Consider the following 18,724-nt stretch of genomic DNA (forward strand, 5'->3'; position numbering starts at 1 on the left):
TAGCCTTTCAGAATGAAAGGGTCAATCCTTGCCATAAGGGGGCAGGAAGCCTTTCGTTTGGAGGTAGAAGGGTCATCGAAATATCCTTTGCCATAAGACTGTCCCATGCCATGGGAGGGCAGGTAGTCTAAGGCGAGGATCAGAATAAGCCTTATTCGTAGGCAGCCAGAAGATACCTCAGCCTTTTTCCGTAGGCAACTTCCGAGGGTCGAGGTCATATTTGTGTATCGAAGGCAGCATCATTTAGGGTCGTATGACTTTTATTTATCGAGGCAGCATGGCTGAGGTATCCTCGTATTCGAGGGACGTGGCTTATTCTGCAAAAAACACAAAGGCAACAGGCAGCAGGCAACAGGCAACAAGGCAACAGAGAGGGTTACCCAAAAGCGTGCGTGTGTGCACCAATCACGTGATTATATTCAATTATATTATCTTGTAAATTAATGAGGCTAATTCAATTTAATAGTTGTCACTCCCTATTTTACTAACCACGCAGATAATATAAGGCAAGAAACAGTAATATGGGGAAGGGGACAATGAAACCAGCGGATCCCTTAATAGGGTTTGACATAAGTAATAACTAAACAGAAAGAATAAGAGATTAGAGTTTAGGGATACCAAACTCGTAGCTTTGGCAATCAACGAACCCTGAAAAGGAGAAGGAGGAGACAGAAAGCAGAGAGTGAGTGCATTATCAAGTTCATGGGCAAACTTCATTAACCACAAAGAAAGTAGAATAATAAATTAAAAGTAAAATAGAGAGAAGGTACTTAGCTTGGCATTTGCCTAACAGGGTTGAGGGCAAGGTTTGCCTAAAGCATTGACTCTGACCATTGAGAACTGAAAGAAGAAACAACGAGGCGTGAGTGTATAGGCAGTTCATTGATATTTAAATTTACCCTAATTTGTTAAGAAAACAGAATGAAATAAAAAGATTATTTAAACTAAATACGAGATAATACTTAGCTTTCGAATTTGATCTGATATGATTAGAGTCGGAGGTTGCCTCGGAGGTAAACCCTGAAACAAGGGCAAAAGCAAAATACTGGATGTGAGTGTATGCGGTGTTCAAAAAGTAACCCTAATTTAAAAGGAAATAAAATAGACTTTAAAAATAAATAGGGTACTTAGCTTTGGATCGTGGTTCGTAGTCGGAAGATCTCTGAAGAGTCGACCCTGAAAAAAGGCATGAAAAAGGAAAATTTATCAGTGTAGGGTATGTTCTCGTGAACCCTGATTAGGGTTCGAATTTAAATAAGAAAACATGAACGATTTAATTAATTATTGGTCTCACGACCTAATTAATTAAATCGGAGAAAGAAAATAAAATCGAGGGTAAAAATAATTTTTAAGAATTTTTTTAGCATTAAAATAATATATTTATGAATTTTTTAAAGATTTAAATAAATAATTAAGGGAAAATACAATGCATTAATATTTACATTAAAACATGTATATAATAAAAAATAATAAAATTATTATTATAAAAAAAATTTTAGAATAACACAACAAAATAAAAATAAATGGTTATTTTTATTTAAGAAAAAGAAAATATTTAGATTAATATATATATATATATATATATATATATATAAATGAGTAAAAAACGTAGGTTATGTAATTAAAAATAAAAAAAATTGGAAAATTCTTAGCTGTTATTGTGTGTGGCGCGCGCGTGAGGGTTTTTGATGCACCTGCGGCTTTGCGTGCGTCAGATCTGATGAGAGGACGATCAGGTGGCTGAGAGCGTGAGGGACCACAGCAACGCGTGTTTCTTAACGCATCTGATCCATGAGCTTTGCGCGCCCTTTATCCGTTTGAACCCACCAATCACACGATGACACGTAGTCATCTTCTTCAAAACAAAACCTGCAAACATCTTTTACACCTTTCGTGGCGAATGCGCTGTGAAAGGGTCCACATACCACACCTGCAAAATCGCGAATACAAACAAACGGCCACAAAAATTTGGCGCACCACCACCACTGAATTCGTCTGTGGCTTGCGAACCTGGCTATGGTGTTTATTAAACGTAATTTCACCTGTGCAAGAAAACCCCAAATCGGAGCAAGAACCCTAACCATGGCATATTGCTCGAAACGACACAATAACGTACCAATTTATCCAGAAACAGCAAATACACTAAGATAAACAATAATATGCAATTGATTTCATGTATGGATGCTTGTATAGTGTAAATCGAGAGAATTTTTAGGAGCACATACCTTGATGAATAGGAGATGTTTCTGGGGTTGTTGAATGCGTGCAGTGATCCAAATACTTTCAGTGATCTTCAAAGAACGTATTGCAACGCTTAGAATCGATTGAATTGCCTTGTAACGCAAAATTGAAGTTTGAGTTTTTTTTGGTGAATTCTTGAATTCGAGTTCAGGTCCTCTAGTGCAGATTTTTTCTTTTTGTAACCCTTGTGGTCTGAGTTTGTTCAGTATTTATAGAGGTTGATTAGGGTTGATAATTTATGAGGAAATCCCAATGAATCTTTGATTTGCAATTTGGTAAAATATGATTGAAATTATGTTTCTAAATATGATTCAAATCCCATCTTTTTCTACCAATTAGCCTTTGCACGAATTTTGTATGATTATTGGATATTATTTGGATTGATGATGATTGAAATTGAAGGAAAATCAAATTTTTGATTATTTTCATATTTTATGCAATTAAATCATGATTTAAAAGAATTAAAATCATAAATAATTGATAAAAATTATGAAAAATAAAAGGTTTTTGTTTTTGTCACGTGGATGGGCTTATAATGAGGATGAAGCAACAATAATGCAAGCCCATTTAGAAACATTTGGAATTTTAGGCTTTTTCCTCTTTGTACCCATTTGAAAAATAAGTGAACTTGTATACCACGCCATTTCTCCATATCTCAATATTTTTTCAAGCCTGTAGACTTTTGGAAACCTTAAAGAGTCTTCTAGCCAGTGTCTTTGGTCTCATATCAAAATTATTCTCCATTTTCATTTTATGTCCTTTTGAAAAAAATGTCTTTCTGTTGACTTTTGAAAAGGACCTATAATGTATGAAGCCATATCTCTTAAACCATTGACCTATGAGCTCTGATTCTTGGACCATTGGATAGATGATTGAATTCCCTTCAAATATCTTGAACTTTGACTGTATATTGACTTGAAATGACTATTTTGCCCTTGAGAGTCGACTGTTGACCTAGTCAAGGTTCGAGGGACTCGATTTTCTCTGATTGGCTTGAAACTTTGCATGGAGATTCTTTGGGATGTTTGTGACCCTATGGAACCACCTTGAGCCATTGATTCAGTGATTTTCCTTTGAACAAACAAAACCCTAGTTTCTGAGCCTTGTTTAGGAGAGTGTGTCTTGAAGCTTTATATATTGATTTGAAACTTGAATAGGAGAAATAATGTGGGCAAATTTTGGGGTATGACACATTGTTAATAATAATATTATTTGGTAAAAAACATAGTAATAAAATGGTTAAAAGATGAGAAACAAATGGGCCTAAGACCAATTGGATCTCAAATTTACTATCCACACCTCATTTTATTTTTAAACAATTTATACGGGAATTTTATAGGAGAGCGAGTTTAGTAATAGGTATGCCAAACCCTATGGCTCCTAATTTTTAACGCCCTTAATAAATTGACAGATGTATATTATATCAGGTAAATTTTGGGGTATGACAGCTGCCCCTATTTAATTACCTTTGATTGAATGGCGTGAGAATACGCAGGTCTCACGCTTTTCGGATCGAAGAGTTATTAAATAATGGAAGACCCCTAAATTTACCTTGCATTTAGTGTGAGAGAAAAGAGTTGTCCTGCTAAAGCCTGAGTCTTACATAGCGAGGACTCCCCGTTAATTGTGATCAGCTTGCTATATTGCTAACAAGCTTTCCTACACCAATAGGAATTACTTGCCCTGATTCGGACAAGTTTACCTGTATTCAAATCATATTAGGCGTTATGTGTTTAAAAGGTCTAAAGAATCAATCTGAATATTTGAAGATTATATAGTTTCTAAATATGGAGATTTATTCGGAAACTAGGATATCGAAGACCTTGTTTGTAGCAAAAGTTACTGCGATATTGTAACAACAAATTAAATGTGATTGAAGGCCCAAATATAGTTGAGTGTTGCTTATAAATAGAAGGGTTTGTAACCTAGAGAGTAAGCAAGCCGAAGTATATCAAGATGTAATCATTAGGACTAGGTTAAGTGAACCTCCCGTAGTGAGAAGGTCACTATAATCCTCGAAGCCTGTAGGCAAGAGGAGTATGTATTATTCTTGTTGGAAGCTTTGAATTAACTCCAAGTTAGGGTTCGTAGTCAAGAGTCTTGGCTAGGTATTGTCATGGAAGTGTGTGTCTTCCAAAACTGTTTGTCTGTGTGATCAGAATGTTGGGGATTAAGTCATTGTTACAGATCCTGGGATTGGAAACCTGTGCAACATCACTGAGGTGATTGGAACTGGGATGGTGATATTCCATATCTAGAGAGGATCTAGGTAGAAGGGTCATTCGGTAGGGACTAAGTGAAGAGTTGTAAACGGGGGAGTTTAGCTTTGAATTAATACCGCTGATAGTGAACTTCATTTCTGGCTTGGTATGCCCCCAGAGTATGTTTGTTTGTCACCGAACTGGGTAAATAATTTTGTTGTCATTTATCTTTCAGTACATCATAAATCTGTGTATATACCTTGCTAGTGTTTCTTGACAGATCGGGTGTCTCGACATCGTTCAAGACATATGGGTCTGCTATACTAGAGTTTCAATTGGTATCAGAGTAGGCATCCTGTTCTGTCTCTGGATGAGATCCTAGGAGGATACTTTCTGGTTTGGAAAGAAAGTTATGTAATGAGAATATGTTTGAACATCGTCTGGTGTGAACATGGTCCCTTGAAGTGGAGGATGGACTATGTTGAGCATCGAAAGCTGTGGTGGTTTTTGGTGTTGGGTTGATTTATTTTCAAACCTAAGGTTGTGCTACTTGATTAAGGTGATTGGGTACAAGACACTGTGCCTAAATGATTTTGAGGAGCTGTGAATGTAATTCCGCTGCATTGTATCTTTCGAACCTGGTTCTCTTAGCATCAGGGTTTGATCTCCTCAAGAACCTCACCTATGATAGAGGATGAACAAAGCTGGTTCAGTCAATTGACCAAAGTGACCTACGATACTTGAGTTATGTTTCTCAACTTTGTGGCTTCTACTCGTAGTAACACTACTCGAGTCAACTTTGTGAAAGCACCTTCCGAGCTTAAAGAATTAGTCTCAAAGGTTCCCGGAAGTTCCCGATTCACCGAAAGACATGGTTATCTACTCCACTTGGTTACCTCAAGTTTTGAAGAAGAAATGATGAATGTTCTATTTCAATTCTTTGATACCAAGCACCATTGCTTCACCTTCCCAGATTATCAGTTAGTGCCTACAATGGAGGAATTCTCTGAGATACTTCGCATACCTGTTCGAGATCAGATGCCATTCATCGTTCTAGAAATTATGCTGAAGCTAGAAGTCATTGCTGCTGCTTTGCATCTAAAGAGATTAGAGGTTGTGTCTAATTAGGAAACAAGGAGTGGAGTCAAGGGTTTTCTTGCTAAGTTCCTGTTTGAGAAGGCTCAATCGTTCCTGGGTGCTATGAGCTACGATGCTTTTGAAGATGTATTGGCCTTGCAATGTATGGTTTGGTGTTGTTTCCTAATCCCGATCAATTCATAGATGTGTAGGCTATCAAGATATTTCTGACTTGTAATCTGGTACCTACTTTTCTTGGATATACTCTGCATTCTCTTCACACTCGCACCATGAAAAAGCGAGGGACCCTCATGTGTTGCATACCTTTGCTGTCTAGGTGGTTTATTTCGCACCTTCCCCGATCAGTGATGAGGAACGAACAAGGTTTGAAGTGGCATCGAAAAATAATTTCGCTTTCCCATTCAGATATTTATTGGTGTTCCCAATCTCAATAAGACATTGTCATTATTGACCGCTTGGGTAAATTCCATAATGTGCCACTCATTGGCATTAGGGGAGGCATCACCTATAGTCCTTCTTTGGCTTTGCATCAGTTTGGTTACGCTCGGAGGGATGGTCTTCATGACATACTTATCAAGGGTATTGTGTTCGATTCCGAATATTATTCTCAACGTTACCTTCAGAATTTCATACGTGCTTGGGACATGGTGAATATGATTGATAGCAAGAATTTGGGGAAGAAGAACTCCATTCCTTTAGAGCCCTACCTCAGATGGGTGCGCACTCGAGCTCAGAATCTTATCATGCCATATCCGTCTGTCAGGACAGTGATTATTGAACCCGAGTTCGAAGGAGACGTTCCTCAGGTTATTCTTCATCCATATATGCCTATCGACTTTGAAGAGCTACAGAAGTTATGGATTCAGCTGAAGAAAGAGAAGGATACCTTAGAGACTCAGTTTTATGCTAGTGAAAAGAAAGTGTTGGAGCTCAAAAAGCAACTTCACGAGGATCAAAGCATCAATACATACATTGGCGCAAAGAGAAAGCGTCCATGGGAGACCAGAATGAGCTTTTATTATATTATAGTTTTCCTTTGTAAGCCCAAAAGTGGCAAAAAAAATATTATAACTTGACTCTCACTAATAAAAGTTTCTTGTTTTCTCTTTGTTTAAACAAATTTAAATTCCGAGGTCCTTGAAAGCATTGCATACACATGTGCATACTATCATACCCCAAAATTTTCCCATCACATTTTCATAATCAAGCTCATTTGAATATCAAAAGCTCGAGACTTGACTGAATGCACACTCTCCTAAACAACAACTCTCCAACTAGGGTTTTGATCTTTTTTAAAGTAAGATCAGCTTCTTATGCCTCAAATGGACTCCATGGCCTCTCATATGATTCAAAGGATCCTCACCTCATGTTTCAAGCTCTGATTCCTAAGATTGCTCAATCAACAGCTCAAATGGTCAACAATCGACTAGTTTGACCTAAAAGTCAACTGTGGTCAAAAGTACAGTCAAAATTCCTGATTTTTGGTCAACATCCTCATTTTGAAGTATAATTCATCATTTGATCAAGGATTGATCATGATTCATGAAGGAAAGTTCAGAAATCAACCAAAACCTAAAGTTTCTAAATTAGGGTATTTTGACTTAAAGTCAACTGAACTTTGACCAGCCATAACTTTCACATGGAACATCAGAAATTTCCCATCCAAAGCTCATTTTGAAGGAAATTGAATTACCTACAACTTTGTCTCTCACATGCGAAGTCTAAAAATGCTTCATTTGAGAGGTATGGATCAAAAGATTATAGGTCCTTTTTGAAAGTCAACCAAAAGTAGTTTTTTGTCAAAGCCCGTCCGTATCATTAAGATAAAATCTTCAAATGGAAAAAAGCTTCCAAAGTGGCTTGTATAGGACATCTTGAGGTTTCAAAAAAGTCCTAGAACTCCTCCATACCTTAAAAATTGAGGAAGATATGCCTTGGCGAAGTTGGACAAATTTGAATGAAAAATGTGAAACAAAAAGGCTCCAAAATGGATTTCTTTGCAAATGGGCCCATATTCTTAAGATCCAATCTTCATCCTCATGATATGTAGAGCCCAAAATCCAATTGTCACGAAATTATTTGGTTTATTTAATTTTATTTGAATTTTTATTCATTTAAAAGTCAATAAAATTAAAAAAATCAAAGATTTATGAAGGAGATTTGTTTTCAATCTATTTCCCAATCATATCCAATCAAATAATCTCCATATTTTTTATCAAATTTTGTGCACATCAAGATTGGTGAGATTAGATATGGTATTGATCCAAAAATAGACGGAAATATTATATTTTTTCAATCAAATTTCCATGTGAGCAAAACAATGGTACAAGCCCATGAATTTAACCTAATTCTCACCCATTATATATACCTAGCATATGCCAAACAAAAGGGGACGAGATTGAGGAGAAGAAGGCAAGGGTTACAAGTCACAAAATATCAAAAAAAAAAAGGTGTAGAACTCGTGCAAATCATTCCAAGCACTTCCAAGGCCAAATAATCGTTACAATCGACTCCTGAGGTAAGTTGTGGTAAGAATATACACTGAGCCAAGTCGTATACCCCTTGTGATCTTCATATCTTATTCATCTTCTTCATGCATGTTTTGATTTTTCCATAAATCACGTACTACCTTGTTTCTGTGCCAACTAATGTTTTGTTTGAGTTCTGGGCATTGTTTAGGGAAGCTTTAAACCTTTGGTTATGAGCTTTCACACAGGGATAGCAAGATGCCATGGCTAGGGCATAATCAAGTATCATCATCGTGTTCATCGTTGCAGCAAGTTTCAGGACAAACGGAGAGCGTATTCGTGATCAGGAGCCTTTTTTTAATGTGATCTGGACGTTTAGTTTTTTGTTAAATGTTGTTCTTGCAGGTTTTAGCATTCAAAGGTTTTTCCGCAGCTAAAACCGCAGCAAAAAGCCTAAGAAAATCCATAGGAAACTTTGGGAAAGAAGATGAATAGTAGCCCTTCACGCGTGGCCTCTCCTCAATGTCCGGTCAGCGCCGTTCTTTCTCATCCCTTTTTCTAGCACGCGTGGAACAACACAAGCGGCTGGTCAACTCTGCCAAGTCCTCTCTCTGCTTCCAATAGGCTCGTTCAAGATAACCAAGGCCCACCTTAGACAATTCTTTTGACTTTTCCATTTACTATTTGTGTTTCCAATATATTTTATTTGAGTTATTTCTATGACATATAATCATGCGCAGCACAATGGAATCAAAAGCCTTTGGAAACCTCCAGGTCCTGGGTTCGAACCCAGGCAGCGCTCATTATTTTTTAAACAATTGTTTGTTCGCGGATCCGGTATGTCTCACGCACAGGTATCATCATACACCCTCATGCAAAGACCGTCAGATTCATGCTATCTCCAGATCTGAGGCTCCTGAAACGCAACACCACCACGGACTACCAGAGTTGTACCACACAGGATCAGAGCTAAGATTTCTAATCCTTTTTTATAATTAATTGCATAAGTCCTTTATTTTATTTAATTCCTTTTCTTCTTAATAATTATTTGTTATAAAAAAATATGTTTATTAGATAAAAATCATTTTTTTGAATAATTATTCTTTTTTAATCGAAAACTCGATTTTTCTGATTATATTAAAAATAATCGTTTGTAACCATAAATATTATTATTTTTGCACATAATTTTAAATCGATTATTTTAATTAGGATTTAATTGGTTAATCGAGATTATGATAAATAGTTTCTTCATACACTAATCCTAGTACTTTCATTCTTGGTTTTCAGGACGATCGAAGATTCGACGGCGATTCAAGTTTATTTAAATATTTTTGAATGTAATAATTAACTAGGTTTTTTAATTTCCGTATTTTACTTTCCGCATACCCCCTACAGGTGTTTATTGCAAATCCCCCATCCCTGAACTTGTAATAGCGTAGGTCTTTACTTTCCGCACTTTAATTCCTGCACAATATTTATTGCGTGATTAGTAAAATAGGGAGTGGCAAGAATAATAACTGGACGTAGCTCACTAACACAAGATAAAGTATTCGAATACAATCACGTGATTGGTGCACACACACACACCTCTAAGGTAACCACTCTTATGTTGCCTTTCGATCAAAAATAGTCAAGTCCCTCGGATGTAGGGATACCTTAGCCTGTTGCCTTGGATTCAAATCATCATAGTCCCTCCGATAAAAGATCATAGTCCCTTCGATGTTGCCTATGATAAAATGATCTCGTCCCTCGATGTTGCCTCGATAAATGATGATAGTCCCTTTGAATGCTAAGGTGTCCTTACTGTTGCCTTAAATGACTATTCTATCCTTCCCCGAGACTACCTACCCCCTTTATGGTAGGGACAGTCTTGTGGCGAATGATAATTCTCGATGACCCTTCGATCACCCGCATATCCAATTGAAAGACTTCTTGCCCTCTCATGGTATGGATAGACCCTTTCGCCGGAAAGACTTAAAGAACAAAAAAGACAATCTTAGGGTAGGTGTTCTTAAATGCTTGCTTACATTCAATTCAAAATTCAAAATGCTTTTCACACCTCCTTTGCCAAATCAATTCAAAAAGGCTACGCTTATTTACAAGCTAAAGTCCTTAACGAAGTTTTTACTATTCACACACGACACTTTTCAAACAATTCAAAGAAATAAGTGAGCTAAGCAATTAAGAGCCCATGGATAACCATGGATACAAAAGGGTGCTTACACTTTCCCTTTGTATAACCTACCCCCCAAACTCAAAATCTTTCAAAGGTCTTTCCTGTTCTTTTAGCCTTTCCTAATTGGATAAAATAAAAGTCGGTGGGGACTCTTGCTTACCGCGACATTTATTTAAAGTCAGTTCACCGTATTACAAATACCATTCATAACACTGCATAACAGGTTTCTACAACAGGTTTCTCATCTTCTCGCTGTTTATTTCAGCAGAAAAATGAATCTCGAGCAATCAGTCAAAGACCTTCAGGCTCAGAATGCCCAGTTTCAAGAATTGATCCAGAGCTTGTCCAAGGGGCAAGACGAGCTAAAAGCTCTTTTGACCAAGAAGGAGAAAATTACCAGAAGACATGTGGGTGTTCTCAACAAGAGGAGAAGATTCAGAGGCCCAGCTAAGAAAGACAAGGAAGTTAAGATTCCTGAAGACAGTGACAGTGAAGATGATGCTAGTATCAAGACTGATGTGAAGAGAAACCATGGTTCTGTCATACCCTAATTTTTGACCCCCTTGAGATGTCACGTCTCAAGTTATCCCATCAACTCAAGACAGATTCTCAGAGTAGTCGCTTGTTCACCAAGTACTCAAATTAGGGTTTTCAGAGGACACGAAGTCCAGACAAAGGGTCAATCAATGATTAGATTGATCCTCAACACAATCATAGGGACCAAGATGTTTCATCCATCCACCTATGATCTTTAATTTCCAAGCATCATGCCTCATACCTACCTAGGTCGCCAGACTAGGGTTTTGAGCCTATTAGGGACTAAAATCAGGGCTCACATTTGGGAATACTTGCAAAGCTTCAAGGCATGATCCCAAAGGCCCCATCATCTTCAAATAATCCCTATATTAATATCCAATGGACTTTTTACTTCAATTCAAGATCCACAATCATCAATTTCATCTGGTCCACAATTAGGGTTTTTTGACCTAATTCACCTGAACAATTGACTTTTGACCAGAACAAGATCCCATGGCTCAAATCATAGCTCAAGCTCCTTTAATACTTCAATATGATCCACTCATATCATTCATTTGAGGAGGAGAGCTTGATTCATTAGAGATGCCGAGGATCCCTTATCTCCTTGCTGGATTTCTCTTGTGCGCCCAAAATGCCTTTGATTTCCTTATTTGTTTCATCTTGTTTGTCCAGTCGGGCTCTAACAGCTTGATTTTCCTTCTTCAGTTCTTCTAGAGTTTCCAGCACCAGAAAGGATGAAACTTCAACAGAGGAATTGGGAGGCTCAGAACCTGTTGCCGCCGTTGCTAGTTCAGAAGAAGTCTCACCTGACTTGTCTTTCTCTATAAACACAACCATTAGTTGAGATTTCTCTTCTGAATTATGTTTCTCCACCCATGGTTGGTTGTCTAGATGAAGAACCATATTTTCCTCAAAGAGCTTTAGAACTTGATCTTTGAATGCGTTCAGATGGTCGCAGAAGTTCTGTTGAGCAAGGTTATAACTGAGTTCCTTCATCTTCAGCGACTCTTTGTTGAACCATTTTCTGAACTGAGTCCAGAGAGAGTCAGAGGAAGCTGGATTTACATTATCTAAACATGTTTACTTCAGAGCATCAACCCACCCCTGTATTTCAGTTTTAAAAGCCATCATAGATTTATTAACATCTGATTTGGATGGTTTTGGTTCGAGTTTGGGAATTGCTAATTTCATAGAAGATGAGACAAGTTTGTCCCATGCTTCTAGGTCAATGATGGTTTTAAGTGTGTCTTCAGAAGATTCTGAAGGAGGTGAGGACGGAGTGTCGGAAATGATAATGGGGGAGCTTGGAGGAGTTGATTTAAAAGAAGATGAAACAAAAGGATAAGGGATGATAAAAGGTAGTTTTTTGAAAGAAAGGTCAATACCAAAAACAAGAGCTATTTCTTTAGAGGAGTTATTTGGATTTTCTGTTTGGGGAGCGTCAAAAGATAGTTCAAAGTGTTCAATGTCTTCTAAAACTTGAGCAAGTTCTGGTTGAGTAGAAGGTGGGTCATTTTGTGAGTTTGGTGGAATGGAGGTGTAGATTTCCATATCAAAGTCGTCATTTGTTTGAGATGTTGGTTTTTCAATAGGATGTTGGGATGCCGATGCTTCAGATGTTGATAAAAAGACAGGACTCATAAATAAAATAAAGGATGAATTACCTTTCTTTTTAGCGGCTTTACGAGTCTTATGAGAGGTTCCTTCACCAGCTTTCCTCTTTTTATTTTGTCTGATGACCACTTCTGGAGCTGGTTTTCTAAGGTCTTGAATGTTGACTTCTGGAATAGTTTCGTCACTTTTACATGCTTCCAGATATCTGACGACAATGTTTGGAGTAGCGTCTGCTAAGAAGAGGGGGAAATCATCTAGAGGCACCCTTCTGGTAGTAATGACTTCCTTAGTGGTGAGAGAGGGATACTTTTTTATCGCTTCAATAATCTTCATCTTTTTGAGATTTTTTGCGTTGAAGGGTTTTCCAGCGATTGCTTCTAGAACATCAGTTTGCCGTGTTTTAGTCAGATGTTCTACTAGCCTGTTTACTGTTATAATATTTGAGATAAGTCTTCCTAGAGGAATCCATTTTCTTTTGGTTTTCACATCTTCTCTTGTTTCTTTGACACTTGTTTTTAGGTGGGAAAATAGTGAGTCAGTGAGGTGAACTTTCTGTTTGGTGGAGATGAAATACAACAGGTATTGTTGATCAATGTTGATGTAGTCTGAGGAATTTTTTGCTTTGCAGTGGTGAATATAAACCAGAAGTATTCTAGCCCAAATTCTGAGATGGCTTTTCAACTCTTTGAATTTGTTGGAAGGATGTCCAGATATGAAGATTTCTTTGGAGACACGGTTTATATCAGCGTTCTTGTCTCCTATATCTGTACACTTGATGCCATTTCCATCATGGCCTATAAGTCTTCCAATAAGATCTTCAGTAATGACAATCTTCTTCCCCATCACATAGGAGGTAACTTGATGATTTGAAGCAGTTGCATGAATCCATAATTCCTTTACCAGTTTAGGGAAAACTGGACCCATAAGCCTATCAAAGAATCTTCCCCATCCTTAAAAATCAACATCTTGAGTGAGGTCGCAACCATTTTCTTTCATACTTTATAAATCCACCATCATTTCACAAAGAACTTATAGAGAGTCGATGGGAGTGAGAAGGGTTCTTACAGGTTCGACAAAACTTTCTTCGGGGTTGATTTGAGCAACAGAACTTTGAATTTGTTGTGATTTAGAAGAGGAAGCCATTGTAGGAGCTTGGGGATGAAAATGGGGTTTTAGGGTTTCTTTTTAAGGAAAACGAGAGAAAAGATAATACAACAAACAAACACAAGAAAAAAGAAGATGAAAATGAGAGTGATAGTGAAGTGAGAGAGAGTATGCATATATAAAGGTGAATCCAACGGAAACAAAACATGCTTTTAAAGGCATTAATTAAAATAAATGAAATGATTAACAGATAAATGACTTCTAACGGAGGGATAACGTGAGAATTTTTGAAAACAGTTACCGATGTGACTCGCGCCTCAATATATCAACTCAAGCGTTTCAGCCATTGAGAGCCAGAACACGCGTTCAGTCTCAGAAGGTGATCTGTCGCTTATAGTTGAAAGTTATTGATATTGTGAATAGCATGGTGTATGACCCTTTTTAAGTCTTGAGAAATCTAACACGACTTATCTTCTGATCAAAAGAGAAATTATCAGATCTTCTGGCTTTTAATGTGTTTGTTGAATCTTCTGACTTAACTATTTTAAATCATTCTAAAGGAAAATTTATAGTTGATGTAGAATTCCTTCTGGCTTTCTCCGAGCTATGATCTACTGCTTTAAGATCCAGACTTTGGAACATATGCTTTCTTCCCATCATGTGTCGAGAGCATCCAGAGTCCAAGTACCATGATTGGTGTTTCAACTTTGCTTTTAAGGACATCTGCAACATAGATAATTTTGTCCTTCAATACCCATACTTTTTTGGGTCCTTGTTTGTTAGGTTTTGCTAACTTCTGATTGAGTTTTGAAATCTCACCAGAACTTACGATACAACAACTACTAGTATATTTCATGTCATGTATGTGACCATATGTGAAGTGAGATTCTAAAGGTTTGATTTTTATGATCATATCGTCAACATTCTTATGTTGATATGGTCATTTTCCTTTAGGTTTCACATACCCTATACCTTTTCTAGTATTTCCACTAACTACATATATCATTAAAGCCATCTTGCTTCGATCTATACTGTTAGCTAGAAATTTTTGAAAACTATGGTCATATTTTCTAATAACATTATCAGAACATACAGAAGCTTTTGAGTCACATTCTTTCCGAGTTAGTTGTAGCTTATATTTGATAACCGAGTTTTCATTTTTAAGTTTGAAAAGGTGTTCTTTTAACTCAAAATTTTCTGCTTTAAGCCTTTTTGAATCTTCAGAATCAGATACTTGACCATGTTTCAGGTTTTTGTATTTGATTCGAAGTTTTTGATATTTTTCAAGAATTTTTGATAAACATTGTTCCAAATGAGATCTAGAAACTTTAGAGAATACCTCTTCTACTTCTGATTCAAATTCAGATGAGTTGGCATTACTTGACGTGTGTGCCATCAAGGCAATGTTGGCACGCTCATCTTCTGATTCTGCTTTAGAAGATTCTGAATCGTCCCAAATAGCCATAATACTTTTCTTCTTTTCTTTGTTAGAGTTCTTCTTTGGATTTTCCCTTTGTAGTTTCGCGCAGTCGCTTTTGTAGTGACCAGGTTCATTGCATTCATAACAAATAACTTCCTTGTTTCTATACTTTCTGTGTCCAAAAGGTGATTCAGAGTAATCGTCAGATCTTCTATGATTTCTGGGCTTTCTTTGTCTGTGCTTCCAGAGTTGTTGGACTCTTTTGGATATGAGAGATAGTTCGCCTTCTTCTGATGAGGAACCTCCAGAGCTTTCTTCTTCTACCTGAAAAGCGTGAGTTTTAAATTTACTTTTAGATTTAAGGGCGAGAGATTTACCTTTCTTCTGGGGTTCATCTTCTTCTAGTTCTATCTCATGACTCCTCAAGGAGCTGATAAGTTCTTCAAGAGATATAGCATTCAGATCTTTTGCAAGCTTCAAAGTTGTGACCATTGGTCTCCACTTCTTTGGTAAACTTCTGATGATTTTCTTTACATGATCAGCAGTGGAGTATCCTTTATCCAGAACTTTAAGACCAGCCACCAGAATTTGAAACCTTGAAAATATAGTTTCAACAGTTTCATCTTCTTCCATCTTGAATGCTTCATATTTCTGAATGAGTGCAAGGGTTTTGGTTTCTTAAACTTGAGTATTTCCTTCATGCGTCATTCTTAAAGAATCAAAAATATTTTTTTTTACAGAATATCTGTTGGTGACTTCTCATATTCTGTATACGAGATAGCACTTAGAAATATAGTTCTAGCCTTGTGATGATTTGTGAACTCTTTCTTTTGTTGATCATTCATATTTTTTCTTTCGATCTTCTGACCGCTTTCATTGATCGGATGTTTGTAACCATACGTTACCATATCCTAGAGATCAATATCGTGATCTAGAAAGAAACTCTCGATTTTGTCATTCCAGTAATCGAAGTTCTCTCCGTCGAACATTGGTGGATCTACCACTGATTTTGTCGCTATCATCATAATTGTTATTGTTGTTGTTCTTGACTGGTTCCACCATGGTGTTTTTTGTTTAGGATCTTTTTCTGACACGGTTAAGTGTATGCACCCAGAACCAGGCGCTCTGATGCCAATTGTAGGTTTGAAAAACACAATAAGGGGGTTGTATTGGGTTTTTAATAAAATAAAATCTTGTGAAACTTTTGGTTATCCTGGTTCGTTTGAACTCAAACTAATCCTGTCCACCCGCCAAGGTGATTTTGCCTCTCTCTTACTAGGACTTAATAAACTAAATCAAACTTGATTACAACAACTTTCACAATGACAATCGTCAAAGTCTTCTTGAGATAAACCACAACCCAGTTTCTCAAGGAACAATACAACAAAATTTAATCTTATGTGTTTACAAATATGCTTCTAATAAGTTGTATCACAACTGTGATGTATACACAATGTTTAAGAACAATGCACAAAAAATTATAAAAGAATGAATAGTAAATTGAGAGCTTTTCATGATGGTTTGTGCGTAAGTATTCTTCTTGTTAACTTTAGTGGTGTCTTCAATATATAGTGAAACTTTTGAGCTGTTTGAGAGACACATTTTTCACTTTTGGAATGTTGAAATAATATGATTTAAGATCTTTCCAAAGATAGAGATTCTGTCTGTAGAATTGATGATCCATCCATAAATAGAAGATATTGAATTTAATACTTCATAACGAAAATGAATATCAGAGCATTACGTCAGCATTGGTTCAAGAGGCGTTTTTGTATCGGAACTTTATCAGAACTTCTGCTTCAGAGAAATCACAATCAAAACTTGAGAAATCGACAACCTTACTACTTTGATCTTGGAGAGCTTGTTATAGTGGCTTTCAAAACATGATCTTCTTAGAATGGAGATCAAGTGACAAATACTTCTTGTTCTTGTGGACTTCCTTCAAAGTCATCAGAACTTCTTATTCTTATAAACTTCCTTCAGAGATTAGATCTTATTCTTGTAAACTTCTCTCTCTCGATGAAGCTTTCTGATACTGAGAGACTAATGTTCAGACTATCTTCTTCTTATAAGCTTCCCTCCATGCAGCCTTCTGCTTATTACAATTCATTCTTTTCTACTTCAGAAATTCTGAAACATAAGTAAACTATCACTACAAGAAATACTTGAATTTGCCAGGGGCAAAACACCTGCCAAAAAAATAATGTTGCTTGGGGTAAAGCCCCTCACAACATCCAATTTAGGAAAAAAATAGCTTGGGGTATCCCCTCGCAAAGAAGGATGGCGCTAAAGAGTCTAGTCAGTGACAGGTTTTTAACAGCGTTTTGCAAGGGGACACCCCTCCCAATAAACCACTAGGATATTAGCGAGGGGTTACCCCACACCATTTTAGCCACTCCTGCTCCTGCAGACTGCACGTGCAGTTTGTGTTCCCCATGATGCTTTTTAGCGAGGAGATACCCCACGCCGTTTTTTACCGTTTGATTAGCGAGGGGATACCCCTCAGAAATTTCAACATCATTAATTCTCACACCAACACTCCACTGCTTCAGTATTCAATATTTATCTCTTATCCTTCATCTCTTTCTTCCCACCACTCAACATACTCTCATACTCTTAACTAAAATTTTCCTCTCTTATCCTTCTTCTTCCTCTTCCTTTGTGTTATCTTTCCCCTCAGAAATTATCCTTCTTCTTCCTCTCAACCATACTCAAATTTTTCAGGTAAAAAAATTTAATTATTTTGTTATATGATTGTTTTATTTTTAGAGTTAATTTGTAATCTAAATTTAGCTTTTATTTTATGTTTTTCATGTATCAACTGGTTTATTTAAAGGGAGCAAGATTTTGGAGTTAGAAACTTCAAGAAATACAATAATTTGTTCATCAATTCCAGGTACACATTAATAAACTGTTTATATATTTTGTGTATATATTTAAAGGGAGCAATAGATATATTTGGTGTATATAATTGTTTTGTGTGTTTTTTGTTTGTATAACAATATAAACAGTTAAGTAATTTTTTTTTTTAAAAATTATTTTCGAAATAATTATTAGAGATTTATATATTATATAAACTGTTAACTAAAAAATAATTATAACAATATATTGTGTTTATGTTAGAGATTTATTGTATTAATCTTAAAGAGTGTATATTTATGTGTGTTTATGCTAGAGATTAATTTTTTTTTTTTTCGTTTTTTTTTAAGTAACTATAAAGAATGTATATTTATTAATTTAAAAAAAAAATGATATTTTCATATTTTAGAAAAAAATTGTATTTTTATATACTGTAAAAATATTTATTTATATAAAACAATTTTTTTATATTACTTAAATCAAAACAAGAAACAGTATATAATTTATAAAATATGTGTTTGTTATCATCAAAACTATTTCAAAGATGTAGAACCAAACTTTGTTCTAACAGGGTCAACCTCAATATTTCAGAGAAAGGGTTGAACAAGGGTACATGCTGATGTAGCTCAATAGGTCTCCGATCTTGAATATTATACCAAGAAGTATGTATTATTGTGAGAAAATTGAAGAACAACTAACATGGGAGTTTCTAAGACCTATGCTTGGTGCAAAATTGGAACACCTTCGTCAAATCCCTAGGACTCGACTGAAGCTAGGGGGTAACCTTCAGGTACTACAATATTTCCACCTTAAATTCGGACATAGGCAAACACAAGTTTATTCTGGTGAATAGAAACTTGTAAAAAGGGACAGAGCATCCTTAAAAGGTGCTACATACCCTTTTCAAGACCCACCGGATGGACCGACCAATCTGAATGACGACTGATCATGATGTTGGCTACATTTACGGTTACTACATCACCTAAAATATAGGGGTTCAAAATAT

At 36.4% G+C, this 18,724-nt stretch overlaps 1 protein-coding gene across 1 annotated transcript; it reads right to left on the minus strand.

Annotated features, from left to right (window-relative positions):
• Nucleotides 1-14,379: 14,379 nt before the first annotated feature.
• Nucleotides 14,380-15,492, minus strand: LOC131657524 (uncharacterized). The gene has a single exon (XM_058926914.1). It carries the CDS (start codon nucleotides 15,490-15,492, stop codon nucleotides 14,380-14,382), a length of 1,113 nt encoding a protein of 370 aa, XP_058782897.1.
• Between the last annotated feature and the right edge of the window lie 3,232 nt (nucleotides 15,493-18,724).

The sequence above is a fragment of the Vicia villosa genome, linkage group LG1, assembly GCF_029867415.1.
Source record: "Vicia villosa cultivar HV-30 ecotype Madison, WI linkage group LG1, Vvil1.0, whole genome shotgun sequence".
NCBI lineage: Eukaryota > Viridiplantae > Streptophyta > Magnoliopsida > Fabales > Fabaceae > Vicia > Vicia villosa.